Source organism: Rutilus rutilus, assembly GCF_951802725.1.
Source record: "Rutilus rutilus genome assembly, chromosome: 7".
Lineage (NCBI taxonomy): Eukaryota > Metazoa > Chordata > Actinopteri > Cypriniformes > Leuciscidae > Rutilus > Rutilus rutilus.
The window spans coordinates 17,564,787-17,580,563 of NC_140221.1; the positions used below are offsets into that span (position 1 = coordinate 17,564,787).

The following is a 15,777-nucleotide window of genomic DNA, read 5'->3' on the forward strand; positions in this document are numbered from 1 at the left end:
AACCCAAAGATCACTGTGGCTGAGCTCCAGAGATCCAGTCAGGAGATGGGAGAAAGTTGTAGTAAGTCAACCATCACTGCAGCCATCCACCAGTCGGGGCTTTATGGCAGAGTGGCCCGACGGAAGCCTCTCCTCAGTGCAAGACACATGAAAGCACACCTGAAGGACTCCAAGATGGTGATAAATAAGATTCTCTGGTCTGATGAGACCAAGATATAACTTTTTGGCCTTAATTCTAAGCGGTATGTGTGGAGAAAACCAGGCACTGCTCATCACCTGTCCAATACAGTCTCAACAGTGAAGCATGGTGGTGGCAGCATCATGCTGTGGGGGTGTTTTTCAGCTGCAGGGACAGGACGACTGGTTGCAATCGAGGGAAAGATGAATGCGGCCAAGTACAGGGATATCCTGGACGAAAACCTTCTCCAGAGTGCTCTGGACCTCAGACTGGGCCGAAGGTTCACCTTCCAACAAGACAATGACCCTAAGCACACAGCTAAAATAACGAAGGAGTGGCTTCACAACAACTCCGTGACTGTTCTTGAATGGCCCAGCCAGAGCCCTGACTTAAACCCAATTGAGCATCTCTGGAGAGACCTGAAAATGGCTGTCTACCAACGTTTACCATCCAACCTGACAGAACTGGAGAGGATCTGCAAGGAGGAATGGCAGAGGATACCCAAATCCAGGTGTGAAAAACTTGTTGCATCTTTCCCAAAAAGACTCATGGCTGTATTAGATCAAAAGGGTGCTTCTACTAAATACTGAGCAAAGGGTCTGAATACTTAGGACCATGTGATATTTCAGTTTTTCTTTTTTAATAAATGTGCAAAAATGCAATTCTGTTTTTCTGTCAATATGGGGTGCTGTGTGTACAATAATGAGAAAAAAAAAAAAAGAACTTAAATGATTTTAGCAAATGGCTGCAATATAACAAAGAGTGAAAAATTTAAGGGGGTCCGAATACTTTCCGTACCCACTGTATATCAAAATACTATTGTATTGGCATCTTTGTTTCTTTCTATCATAAATCAAATCCATCAGTGATTGATTACATTGTTTATGGCAACTATATATTACTGTAATGCCCACAACACATTTGTTGTTATCCAAAGCCCTTAGCCAGATGGCTGCCTGTCACTCTAATAGAGACGTTGATTACATTTCTGTCACATTTGTCAATCATGGTATAGTCAAATTGAATTATTGAGACACTATTGGAGACAGTCCAGACATGTCCACTGTTTGATATGTTATGCAGTTATTGATTGTCCCCCACACAGTGGAAAGGGAAAGTGTACACTGTAAGATCTATGAGTTTTTTTTAAATCATTTTTAAAACATGAACTTTATATAAAGGCATTATTGAGAGTTTAATGTGTGAATAGTGTCACAGAGGGATAGTTGTAAAATGAACATTCAGGCTTTGTTTACTCATACTCATGTAGTGATTTTTTCTTCTTCCATGCAACATATAATGAGATGTTTAATATGATGTTCATGCTGGTCTTTTCCATATGAAAGTGAAGGATGATCGGGGTCGAGTAAAACATAAAATATATATATAGCGCATGAAAGCGTTCCAAACGACTCATGCACTTTATTTGTCTAGAGTAATTGGATATAGCTTTGCCATGTCATGATCTGTAGCGGGACAAATAAGAACCAGTGACGTTTGGCTTTACTGACGTCAAACCTGAAGTGACAAATCTTGATTTTCCGTATTAGAATTGATAATCAGATTTTAGAGCTTTATTGATTATCAGTAAATAATGTCTTATTTTGAGGTATGTTCACACAAAGTTATTGTATGGCTTTGGCAAACTTTGGAATATAGCACATTTGATCCATTTTGGAGTTGAACAGCTGTGGTAACCACTCATTTTCACTGAATGCAGGCTTTTCCTTTTTGTTCTGATGTGGAGGAAACAAAATCATACAGGTTTGGAACAAAATGACTGAGTAAATGATGACAGAATTTTTTATTTTGAGTGAACTATCCCTTTATATTAATGCAGGTCTCTACACCTCCATTAGCATGACCTACATCTGAACCTCTTCTGGCTAACCTTAAAAAGACACCTATGCAAATGCAATTTATCTCTTGCCACCTGCAGTGTGTGGAAATAAACAAATCTGTCCTCTTTAGCCAAATAAGAGCACATCAATTATTTCATGCTGCTCCATACACAATCTACTGTATGTGTCCAGATAACACCATGAAATGGAAAATACGTCTGTGATGAAGCTCCCATAAATTCATATATTTCACATCAATCATCAGTCATTAAACTTTTACCAGTAAACCATTGAAACGTGGTTGTGAGAGAACCATTACAAAGACATTTTGTAAACTGAGCTGGCAGTGTCATATAAACAGAACAGATAGTCGGCTCAGGCATGTAGAAGTGATATCTCACTTTGGATGTGCTTGGTAAGTTACTCTGTTCTTCAGATGAAGTAAGTGCCATTTGTTTTATTATTTTTTAAGACTTTTTACCTTTATTCTGATAGGAGAGTGAATAAATTACACTAGCTTTGTTTCCATTCAAAGTTATGATTTAAACTTGTGCGCAAAATTGAAATATCGCAAAGAATATTTGCGAATAAAGCACTGTTTGCATCCCATGTGTACAAGATAACAAAACAACCACTTCCTGGGAAACTGACACAAATATCTGTAATAAAAATGGAGGTTGTGGCAATTGGGTAAGCCACTGTGGCAGTTTTTTTCATATGTCATAAATAACTTGCGCCTCGGAGCGCACAGACGAAATGCAATAAATGCTGTCATGTTATTTTGTGTTCGGAGGTGGATACCTAGTGTTTGGGAACACAATCGCGTGTGACAACTCTGAGCGGTAATTATACCCAACCATTTTGATGACTTTCAGAATGACCAAACCAACATTTGAGATGCTGTGCAATGAAATTGTTCAATTCTTTTCATCAACTCGTTTACTCTAATTCTGGTTAGTCCAGTTATCCAAGTCACTTGTATAGAGGGTTTTATTCAGTAAATGGTTTGCCATCATAGTTTATGCGCATGAATTCTTATTGGATTCTTTATCATTTCTACCTCAATTGAGTGCAAACCTTTTTTTAATGTGCATTTTTAAGATTTTTTGTGCATCTTGGCATTTCCATCCATCAATTTTGGTAAAACTTTATTTTAAGGTGATGTTGACATAGTTACACGTTACTACATGTACTTACTATAGTAATAGCAGTAAATTATGCACAATTACAAGTAAATAACCCTAACCCTAACCATAACTCTATAGTAAGTAGGCCTACATGTACAGTTTATTAATATTACTCAGTACTTATTTGAGTAAATACAATGTAATTACATCACCTTAAAATAAAGTGTAAGTGTATAACCACAATTCTTTATGTAATATCCTTTATGAAATAAATTCACATAGAAATAGGTGGATGGAAACATAGCTGTTGACAAGTGGATTAGATCAACAAATAGTCATTAGTTTTAAGACAAAACATAATAATAATAATAATAATCATTGAATTAAAGTTGAGTTGGGCTTGATTTTTCTGTGTGCACCATAAATTGTGTGTAAGTTGGAAAAATTTACTTTACAAGGTGACGTGTACAGCATTTATTAATCATAGGGAATTAGATTGTTAATTCTAATTCGTTAATTAACTTTCTTTCATGTTCCCTGATATGCAGAATAAATGCTTCTTATATTTCTCTAAATACTGTCTAAAAAATAATCTTAGCCAATAAAACATCATTTTTCATGTCATATATCACTCCAAAATAAATAGGCCTACTGACATCAGAATTTTTAGTCCGTTGCTTATAGATGTATATGCATTACCACAGATTACCACAGTTATACATACAGAGTGTAATTCTCAAATTCTGTGTCCTTTTACATCCTACCGTAATGACACTTCTGACCCGTCTCTTACCTGGGCCATCTGTCCAGTGAAATCATGTCCATGTACCTGTGGAGTGGAATATTCTACATCCCGGTTATAATAAGGTTTTTAGTGTGTGCAAGACTCCAGAGGCTGAAACTTCATCACCATCATTTTTTATTCATGAGAGTCACTTATTATGCAAAGCTCTGATCAGTTCCGCTAAATGCTTTTTGACCCTGCAGAGACAAAAGAGAAAGGTAAGAGAAGGAGCTTTTATTTATCATTATGGGTCGTCATATTTAGTACATGATTATATAGCTGCTCTTGCCAATTATTGACTCGCATGAGTAATGTGTTTTATGCACATAACAAAACAAAAGATCCAACATAATCTATTTACTACCCAAACTTCAAACTGCAACAATAGTTTAACAGTAAATCGTGATAAACTGTGGTTTTAATAGCCTCACTATATTTCATAGACATTGTTTCAGCTGATTTTGGATTATTGGGTAATCTAAAATACGAAAAAGAAGCTCAATAGCTCTTACAAATAGAAACAGCTGTGTCACCTGATGTTTGCATTTAGGATAGAGCATGTGTTAATGTATTTCAGGACAGAATCTACAGAGGGGAGATAAATAGGTGTATATAAGTAGCAAGACATTTGAAAGTGTTTATAGCTAAATGTAGTTTGAGATAAAAGAGGAATCTATCATTCAGAGAGATGCAGCACAGAGGTGTGGCTTATAAGGACAGTGGTATCATCCAAAGGTTAAACTGAGTGTCTCTATTAAATGATGCGCTCAACAGAAACCCACAGGTGTGTCAGCTAATCATGAAGACTGACCTTAGGAATAAGTGGACAAAATGATATAATCAGCTGAAATGTATATGCCAGTGTCTACGTTAAACTGCCAAACACATCTGCTAAAGGACTAAATGTAATTATGAATTCAGAATGATTTAAACCTGGAAATACATGTTTCTGCTTAAATAATTTAAACCCCAGACATTTTGTAAGATAATAATAAGATGCAATGATAATGATCAATAATAAGATGTATTTAAAGGTACACTATGTATTTTTTGTTTGTTTGTCAAAATTAACTACATTTAAATTTTAAGTCAATACATCGTCAATCATTGTGAGATTTTAAAAATAAAAAAGAGATTAGACAATTTCTGAAACTAGCTTGCAGAATATTCTTTGTCTCACTGTTGTTAGCAGGTTAAATGCAGCCCTCAGGGATCTCTTCGATTCACTCAGGATTTAGTTCTCAGAGGAGATCAGTCAGTTTTGAAATATTCATAATTATCTCTTTGCACTATATTGTGAACATTTCTGAAGTATTTCCTAACCATAGCATAATTTAGGAGTTTCAGTGTCATTATACACTAACATGATGTGACTGTGAAACTGTTGTAAGCCCACATGTCCAATTGCAGTGAATAATACTTGACTCATTTACTATATCATCCAGATATGTTCTCCTTTATAACATTACATAAATAATCTAAAAATAGTTTTGAGGCCTGCCAATTTCTAATGCTTAATAATAGAGTGTGGCTCAAAAAATATGATTGAAACTTCCTGATGTGAAACTTTTAATGATGCCCGTTTCAGCTAATTTCTCTAATGCTCCTAAAGCCAGATATGGCTAGACACCAGAAATCTGTCATAATGAGCAAACTGAAACGGAAATGAAATTCTCAAACACAACAATAAGAAGGACCTGAGGGCACAATTACATTCCAAACATCTTGTCATTCTTTAAGACTGAATAATAAACAGTGTTTGTTGAGTGACAGTAGTTTCAGGGTGCTGTTTTATTCTAGATGAAAGAAAGAAAAAAGAATGAAAACGATCTTCTCTTGGTAGTGAGGAGACGAATGTGTTTGTTTGTGCACTGTTTTAAGTTAAATATTTTGTAGGATCTGGCGAATATGACATTTTCTGTCTCTTCCTTTCGATTTTGCTTTGTCTAATGTTCCTCATGTTCCTTTAACCTGTGTTACGATGAAAGGTTTGTAAACATTATTGACTAATTAAACCAGCTGCTCATTGGCTAATTAATCACCAGATGGAGACTGGGGAATTTTACTCTATACACACACACACACACACACACACACACACACACACACACACACACACACACACACACACACACACACACACACACACACACACACACACACACACACACACACACACACACACACACACACACACACACACACACACACACACACACACACTAGGGATGCATCTCCATCTTATATGAGCTTTCAGAATGACCAAACCAACATTTGAGATGCTGTGCAATGAAATTGTTCAATTCTTTTCATCAACTCGTTAACTCTAATTCTGGTTAGTCCAGTTATCCAAGTCACTAGGTTTTTTTTTTTTTTCGTATAGAGGGTTTTATTCAGTAAATGGTTTGCCATCATAGTTTATGCGCATGAATTCTTATTGGATAAAAAGCATTTCTACCTCAATTGAGTGCAAACCTTTTTTTAATGTGCATTTTTAAGATTTTTTTGTGCATCTTGGCATTTCCATCCATCAATTTTGGTAAAACTTTATTTTAAGGTGATGTCGACATAGTTACACGTTACTACATGTATTAAGCCAGATATGGCTAGACACCAGCAATCTGTCATAATGAGCAATATATTTTGTACTTTTCAAATTAAATTCCTTTTTTTCCCCATTACAAAATATATAATTCCATAACCCCATAACAATTTGTGTGAAAAGTTAATTGAAAAATGTAATAGATAAAAACACTGTTAATATTTAGGTTATTTCCCCGTTTGCAGCACTCAAACGGCAGTTTTATTTATGTGTCATATTGTGAATGCTTGTTTGTCTATAAATGTGTGTGTGTGTGTGTGTGTATTGGTAAGCACAAGTGTGTATAGGTGTATAGTTGCTTTATGAATTTCTGACAAGTCACCACAAACTGTCCCTCATAGCAGTTACAAAGCAGTAAAGCAATTTACTACTGTGTACTAATATCTCCTTGAGTCTCATAAAGGTTATTAGCATGAACCGCACAGTACACTATACACAGCATATTTCTTATTACAAGAAACTGGTGGCAGCACTTTAATGGAAGTTTGCAGAGTAATTATTCTTTTAATATAAAGGTGCAGATTTCATGCAGCATGCTGCTGATAGTGCAGGATAATACCGTAGTAAAGACGAATAGAGGCAGAGACTCAGTGGTAAATACTGTAAACTCTAAGAAGCTTCAGATAATAAGTTCTTGCTGAGTAAAAAAACACCTCTATTTTTAATAAGTAAAAAAGAAAACAGTGTTATCAAAGAGCCACTAATGGTTAGCCCGACAGTCATCTGGAAATTAGCATTCCATCTTCTGTTGCAGTATAATCAGGTTTTATTGTTTCTCTGTGATAGTTTCTCAAGGTTTGATGACCTGCTCAGAGGCAGGGTAACTGTTAAATGGTCTTCTAACGACAACATAAGCAGAGGATTAACATTTCCAGACCTTCACAGAACTATAGCCTGACGTTTCCCAGAAGGGAAGGCAAGTGAGGACTGTGGCTCTTTTGAACATCTCAAGGTTGTGAGGTCTGGATTTTGTGATGGTATGGCTCAATGATTATATAACTGTGAGGGCAAAGTGAAATGCAAACGTCCTTTCTTCTCTCTGTTGCTGGATATTACTGGAGCCTTGAAGCAAAGCTATTTCTGTTCTCTTGAGCTGCTCTACAGTATATTCCTTGGAGAAGCTGATGTACCAACACTTCATGATCTGAGTCTTCATAACATTAAACATTAACATTATTGATTCCCTGAAGTGTGTGCTTGTCTGCTTGAGATCCTGGTGCAGTGTGTGCCTGTCTGACCTCCTCACTGTTCTCCTCTCCCCCTGTAGGGCATCAATATTGTGGAAGCAAGTAATGAAGAACTTCATCCCCCTTCAAAGCCAGGAATGTATCAACTGGACATTGTGTTGAAGAAGGGCAATAATCTGGCCATCAGAGACAGGGGAGGTATGTGCCCTTTTCGCCACATTTATTTGACTTTATTTATTTTTTTGGTCTCTCTTTTTCCAGATTTCTGAGGTTCTGTTGAGCTGCTTTTTGCTTTGTTGCATTTTGCCCCTCAACATTCACTGTCAATAAAGTGACATCATTAATGAACTGGTTTAATTCAAAGAAGTTACTAAATCATCCTTAGGTTCAACAAAAGTCATTTAAAAAATCAGGGTAACCAACTATACAAGTTTTAATTAGTCAAGCATGCTGGTGTGTGTGTACATATGAGTATGTGTGTTAATAAATAAATTAGTCTAATTAATGAATGGTCCAGATAAAAACAAAAAAAGCATACTAAAATCAATGTGAGATTCATGATGTTGGTTAAAGGGATAGTTCACACAAAAATGAAAATTCTGTCATCATTAATTCACCCTCATGTCGTTCCAATTCTGAATTTTGTGGAACACAAAAATGGATATTTAAAACAATGTAGGTATACTGTTTTGTTGACAATAGACCCTATTCAGAACCGCGCCATGACAGTAATGAAAGCGAGGCTGTGAAGGATAGACCAATAGGATCCGCTATAAAAAGCTGTATAAAGCTCTTAGATTACTTATAATTTTCCACAGCTCATATTGTCTGTTTTTTGCCTACTTATAATTTCTTGGAAACATATTTTTGCAGTTTAGTCAGCAGAACAATCCAAAAAACACACTTCCATTCCTTACTTTCATTCCCATAGAGATGCCACTGCTGTGACTAAGGTCTTGACCAGTTCTATTCTATTGTTTGTATATAAAACTCTTAGACATACTATAAAAAAGTCATACATGGTTGAAACGACATGATGATGACTAAACAATGACAGAATATTCATTTTTGGGTGAACAATCTCTTTAACTTTATATCACATTCAAAATCATAATGAATATTGATAGTTGAACCTCTAGCGCCCCCTTTTTGTTCTGCCAACATGATTTGTTTTCTGAGAGATAAACTTTGCAGAGTGAACAAACAGAAATAGTCAAGGCTAAATAGATCTTCTGCTGTGGTCACCTTGACTTGTGTGTATCTCATCAGACAATGACTGTTACATTCCCGGACATTACTCCAGACCTGCTCTGAGCTGCAGGTGTCATGTGAGAGAATGGGCATTAGTGCTTTTGAATGGCAGAGGGACGGGATGGAGCAGTAATGGTCTCATTAGGAGCTGATGCATGGTGCAGCAGATCTGTTCATACTCCCTCTGTCTCCCTCTGTCTCCTTGACTCACCCAAATAGACACGCGCGTTAAAATAATGAGCAGAGACCCCGGCAGCTCATCTGCCCTGGAGACTCCAGCTTCTGTTGTGCGAGTGAGTCAGACAGTCAGTCAGTCAGTCGTGCTCTCCCTTGAGAGGAATCCTGAGTAATCCTGAGACGGAAAATATCACGCTTTCCTCCAACGATAATAGAATACATGGCTGAGATGAAAATGATTAATCCATGTGATGTAGTTTAAAATTTGAATAGCTAAAATAGTACTTTCCGTACATTTTGCAAGTTTTACTTTCAAACGCAAACTTTGCTTTATGGCTTCTGCATAAATTAGCATACCAATGTTTATAATGATCTCTTTGATTAACTCAGTAAATCTAGACACGAGAATGAAATTAGCATGTTTATTAACAACCGAACAAGGCACTCTCCACAAGTCAGTGACCACTGCTGCTTCTCATTTCCACTGTGTTTATCCAGTCTAATAAAAAAGGATGTAATTTACTGAAGGATTCTGTGGTATTTACAGTGCTTAGCTCATCCGTGGGGGCCATAGAAGTGCATATTGGTCAAGATCCCGGGTTATAATAATAATCATAATAATACAATTTATTCAAAATGTGCTTTTCTTATACCCAATGTCGTGCGGTTAATTTACACAGATTATATAGCTAACGTTACAATGTGACCCTTGCTGATTGCAGTAATATTAATATTCCTTAAGTTATTGTTGATTATGTATAATCAGCTTATGTTACCAAACCACAGCTCACCAGCTGTTCATAAAAAAGACTTGAGTTAAACGTGCAGTGACAAGCATGGTAATGGTAACACTTTAGGTATAACTGTGGATATTAGTGACATTAGAGATGAACAATGAAAAATGATTAACAACGATTAATGCAGTAAACAAATGTATTGCTCATTGTTAGTTCTGTAAGTAGTTATGTAAAGTTATGTAATGCATAAAATAATGTTCATAAATGAGACCTCATTGTAAAGTGTTAGTAAGGAAATATTAAAATAGTAGTAAATAATAAGTATTGGTGGTAGTTGTAACCAAAAATGATATACACTATAAAGTCTGGGGATGGTAAGTCCCCAAAAGCTAAGTTTTTTTTTAAATGCTTTTGAAATAATTAACTTATGCTCACCAAGGCTGCATTTATTTGTAATATTGTAAATACTATTACACTATAAAACATTGTTTTTTATTTTAATATATATTAAAATGTAATTTATTCCTGTGATGGCAAAGCGGAATTTTCAGCATCATTACTCCAGTTTTCAGTGTCACAGGATCCTGCTTCCATGATCCTTAGATCCCTAATTTCACTGTCAGTCTAAGAAATCAACATGCTCTGAGAACTGACAAAACAGTGATGATTGACAGTGTTGAGTCTGTTCTTACTTTTGGGTTGCAGATTCTGTGTGTTCTGCTTGTTTTAACCTTGAGTTATGGATGATTTTTGTGTGTTTGGTAGGTTGGTGTGGACAGCTTGGCAGGAGCTGATCCAGGATTATAGCATCAGTTTTGGTGTTTCCTGTTGTCTTTCTTTGGCATTGAAATCTATCTGTCAGCATCTGTTAATGATCTGATGGTGTGTGTACGTGTGTGTTTGTGTGGAGGAAGTGAACTGCATGCAAAGCACCTCTAGTTGGTTTTTACCATCCAACAGCTTAGTTATTGTGATATTATAAATGTAATGGTTCAGAATAATCGGAAAATTACCACTTTTGCTGAATGGTGGTCAAACTGGTGTGGCAGAATGTTTCACAGGCTCGAGACTCTGAAGTTACATCTGCGATGTGTGTGTATGTGTGTCTTGTTTGCAATTTTACACAGCCCCTTTCACACAGAGATTCCGGAAAATACACGGATAAAGTGACACGGGATTTGACCCGGGTTCGTTTGATTTTGGTTCATTCACACTGCCAGTGATTTTCCGGAATCAGAGAGTGCGTTGACACACAACACGTAAAAATCCCGTAAAGACACGTGACATACGTGACATGTAATGTCTCAGCAGCGTCTTAAGTTTGCTTATGAGCTGCGATTTCTCTCATGAGAAACCACACTTGTGCATTTTTTGCTCTGATTCGATCATAAACTTGCGCATTTACGTACCGTTTCACAGCTGGCGAACGATCCCGGCTTCAGCGTAATCACTAGGCTACAACACGGCATTCATACGGCTTTTGTTCACACAGCACCCGTTCCGGGACTGAACACGGCAATGTTACTAGGTCCCCAACCCGGCATCGATGCCGGCATCATTCCCGTGTCGTGTTTGCGTTCACACAGAACTTAGGCGTTCTGGCAATTTCCCGGCAATTTTCCGGGATCATCGCGCTGTGTGAAAGGGGCTTTAGTGTATTGATGATCTAATGAGAGACGAGGGTTGTTTTTGTGAAACCACACTCACACTCCATCCTTTGTTACAAACTTCATTTAGTATGTAGATAATAACAAACTCAAATCAGTTTGTCATTAATTTGCTATTCTAGACTAATTGTCAAATGGATGTTGATCACTGAGATATTATGATTAGACATGTAAATTGCATGGTTTTAATATGAGTACTTTTCATGTAATGGAGCAAAATGTACCTACATAAGTTACAGGACTAGTCAAATTGACTGTATTGTTGTAAGGGTGGTTTCCCAACAGTGGTGACCAATCAGCAGATTACAGCTTCCCCCAGGGGTGGGCGATATGACCAAAATCTTATTTCACGATAACGATATACATCACTATATAGTCTCTCTTTTTCTTTTTTTTTACTTTAAATTAAACATTTTTAGAATATCAACATTTTTGAAACCATAGACATTTCATAATTCTTGTCGCCAATGTCAATATCACAAAAAACAAATACTAGCCTACCTAAATAAAATAAAAAAATCAAGTTTACTGAAGACATGTAAACAGTCAGTGTTAAGAACAAAAAATAAATAACAAATACTACAATAGCAAAGACACAACTAAAATAGGCCTACCTGAATTTTTTTTTTAAATAAGACATGCTACATGATTTGTACTATAAAGTAATGAAATGTATATAAAAAAAATAAAATAAAACACTGTGTGGTCTTCCCTGTGTGAATTAAATATATCAGGCTACTGTCACTTTAAGAGCTTCCCGGATCCAATATATACTGTTACACATGCGTTTTCTTTCTCAACTGTTTACGTTCACTTAAGGCATAAATTACTGTATAGGAAACTTGCAAAGACAGGCATTTTGACATACATAAGTGTGTGTTTTTAACCGTTCAAGGCCATAAAGGGGAAAAAGTACATATGAGCAGCAGCTTCACACACGCATCTCTCAGACAGCGCTCAGAAACAGTCTCTCTCAGACAGCGTGCGCATATAGTGAAATGAGTTGCACTTCAATGGTTTAAAATAATTTGGTTTTAAACTACAATGCTTAAAAATGCATGCAAATATTAAAGGGGTCATAGACTGGATTATTTTATTATTTTATAATGTTTCCCTTATAATGTTAGTATGATTTTAACATAAAAAAAAATTCATAATTTATAAATAAAAGGCATTTCTCCAAGCCTGCTTTAAGCCTCTGATTTGAACGCTCTGTTTTAAGGGGCCAGTGAGACCTGATTGGCTGACATGTTTGCATATGAAATATCTAGTATTACATGTGGAACTCTCTCTAAAACTTTTACTACGTTTTTACTATTACAGCTATCGAGATTAAGGAATCGTGAAAAGTATTGATCATAATGATCTATTCCCATCACATGAAAGGTTGCAGTTATGAGCATTGAGCAGATGACAGACAGTCAGTTGATTGCGCATGAAATTACACCTCTGGCTTTCACCAAATAACAAAGCAAACACGATATAAATACAGTAAGAGCTTCGTTGTACTGTACATTGTAACAGCGTCATGATTTTGTGATGATTGATTTCAACGAGTTTTGGCAAATGTCCAGATAAACTTGCGCTGTTGGATTGACAGCTTGGGCAATTGGAAAGGGAGCGTTCTTTGATCGCTTTCTTTTTATAATTTAATCAGTTTAAATACGATTATTATTCACTGCTACTTTATGCAGGCTGTGTGCATTTGTCTGTGGATTGACTGTTTTGAAACTTATATGGTAGTTATATAGCCCCTAGACCTCTGCAATCATGAAACAAGCCAGGAAATTTCATTTTTGACAATATGGGACCTTTAAGAGATTTTAAACGTGGCATGGTTGTTGGTGCCAGAGGGGCTGGTCTGAGTATTTCAGAAACTGCTGAACTACTGGGATTTTCACACAAAACCATCTCTAGGGTTTACAGAGAATGGTCCAAGAAAATATCCAGTGAGCGGCAGTTCTGTAGGCGAAAACGCCTTGTTGATGCCAGAGGTCAGAGGAGAATGGCCAGACTGTTCGAGCTGATACAATAGAAAGGCAACAGTATCTCAAATAACCACTCATTACAACCGAGGGCTGCAGTAGAGCATCTCTGAACACACAACGCATCAAACCTTGAAGCAGATGGGCTACAGCAGCAGAAGAACACACCGGGTGCCACTCCCGTCAGATGAGAACCGGAAACTGAGGCTACAATTTGCACGGGTCACCAAAATTACACAATAGAAAATTGGAAATAACGTTGCCTAGTCTGATGAGTCTTGATTTCTGCTGCAACATTCAGATGGTAGGATCAGAATTTGGCGTAAAAAACATGAAAGCATGGATCCATCCTGCCTTGTATTAGTGGTTCAGGCTGCTGCTGGTGGTGTAATGGTATGAGCGATATTTTCTTGGCATACTTTGGACCCTTTAGTGAGCATCATACCAATTGAGCATCATTAATGCCACAGCCTGCCTGAGCCTGCCAGTGAGTGTATAATGAATTGTGTGTGAAAAATGAGAGGTGCTGCACAGAGGAGAGACTGCAACTAGAAAAATTATGTTTAGATATATTATATGTTTCAATTATTACATTTTATTCAGCAAGGACGCAATAAATTAAATGAGTCAAATGTGTGATTAAAGACAATATATTATTGTTTCCACAAAATAATTCAGCAGCACAACTGGTTTCAACATTGATAATAATAAGAAATGTTGCTTGAGCACCAAATCAGCATATTACAGTAATTTCAGAAGGATCACTGACACAGAACTTTGCCATCACAAAAGTAAATAACATTTTAAAATATATTAAAATAGAAAATAGTTATTTTAAAATGTAATAATATTTCCTATTATTACTATTTTACTGCATTTTTTCAAATGAATGCAAGGATTTCTTTCAAAAACATAAAAATCAACAAAAATCATACCCAAAAAACCTTACCCTCTTGAATGGTAGAGTTTATTTAGCCTGTGTTGTCAAGTATACTTGCTGCATTAGATCTCCATTAAAGCATGTGCATTCACAGCTGCATGCTGTACTATAGCTGAGTTCATACACACATACACTCTCAGCCAGAGGATCACTAGACTGAATTATAGAAACTGCTGCAGTCATCACTCCATTGCTGTCGTGGGGCATGCTGGGTAATGTGTGTGCTAAACCACATCTCTCTTCTGTTTCTATGTGCTATTGAAAGGCTTCTCTTCTCCAGCGCTGTCTTAAATATCCAGACGCCTGACAGCCAATCTGAACCCGGCCTGTGGGCCGTCTCACATCTCAGATAAAACCTCAAACTTTTTTTTTTATTACATTTATTATGACAGAATAGTTTTATGTGCTGTTCATATTAAGAGCTTGTTTGTGATAAAAAGCCAGACTAGAGTTCAGCTATAAAAAGAAAATATAGAAATTCATAACCTACACAGAGACAGGAGTTTGAAAGTAATCTTTTATAGACCTATTACTCTGCAGTGTGAATTCATTAATTTCTTGAAAATTCCCAGCCATTTTGAACCTAAATGAATAAATTGTATTTGTTGTATTTATCGCATTGAATAGAAGTGTCTGCTAAATGTAAAATAAATGTAACTAAAAATGAATGTAAAAGTAAATAAATGGCGTAAAAATTGTTCATTGACATTTTATGACACCTAATTCATCATCACTTATGTTAACAAATGGAACCTTATTGTAAAGTTTTCCTTTTATGCTGTGCTTGCCACCTAGTGGTGTGAACGTAGCATCACACTACAATGCAATGGTTCAAATGTGCTATTCCACATCAGCCTTGATTTGTTTATTCTGCCAAAAAAGTGTCTGACAATAGGGAAATTGCCAAAATAAAGTGAGTATTATCCACGTGACAAGTCATGTGATCTTATTATGTTTGCCCTCATGAGGCAAGCCACTCCATGTAAAATAAAACTGCTTTTAGTGCACCTTTAGGGGCCGTTTACACGACACCGTTTTGAACTAAAAATGTAAAACTTTTGATGCGTTTTGGCCGATCGTTTACACGACAACGAAGTTTTGGGTGCCTGAAAACGCAAAGTTTTTGAAAACGGTCTCTGTGTAAACAACACAAATTAGAATCTCTGATTCCAAATATTTCAATCTCTGGTTTGAGTTAAACTCTGCAGGAAAGTGAACTTCCAGTACCCGAGTTGAGAAACCCTGATTTACACTGATCAGCCACAACATTAAAACCACTGACAGGTAAAGTTAATGACATT

The 15,777-nt window shown here is 36.5% G+C and overlaps 1 protein-coding gene across 9 annotated transcripts in view; it reads left to right on the forward strand.

The window, feature by feature from the left end:
• Nucleotides 1-15,777, forward strand: part of mctp1a (multiple C2 domains, transmembrane 1a) — a 187,207-nt gene that overhangs the window by 75,170 nt on the left and 96,260 nt on the right. For all 9 annotated transcript variants that reach the window (XM_084412900.1, XM_084412902.1, XM_084412901.1 and 6 more), the window contains exon 2: nt 7,800-7,917. In XM_084412900.1, the coding sequence (XP_084269026.1) occupies nt 7,800-7,917 (118 nt within the window). The remainder of the gene's footprint in view (nt 1-7,799; nt 7,918-15,777) is intronic.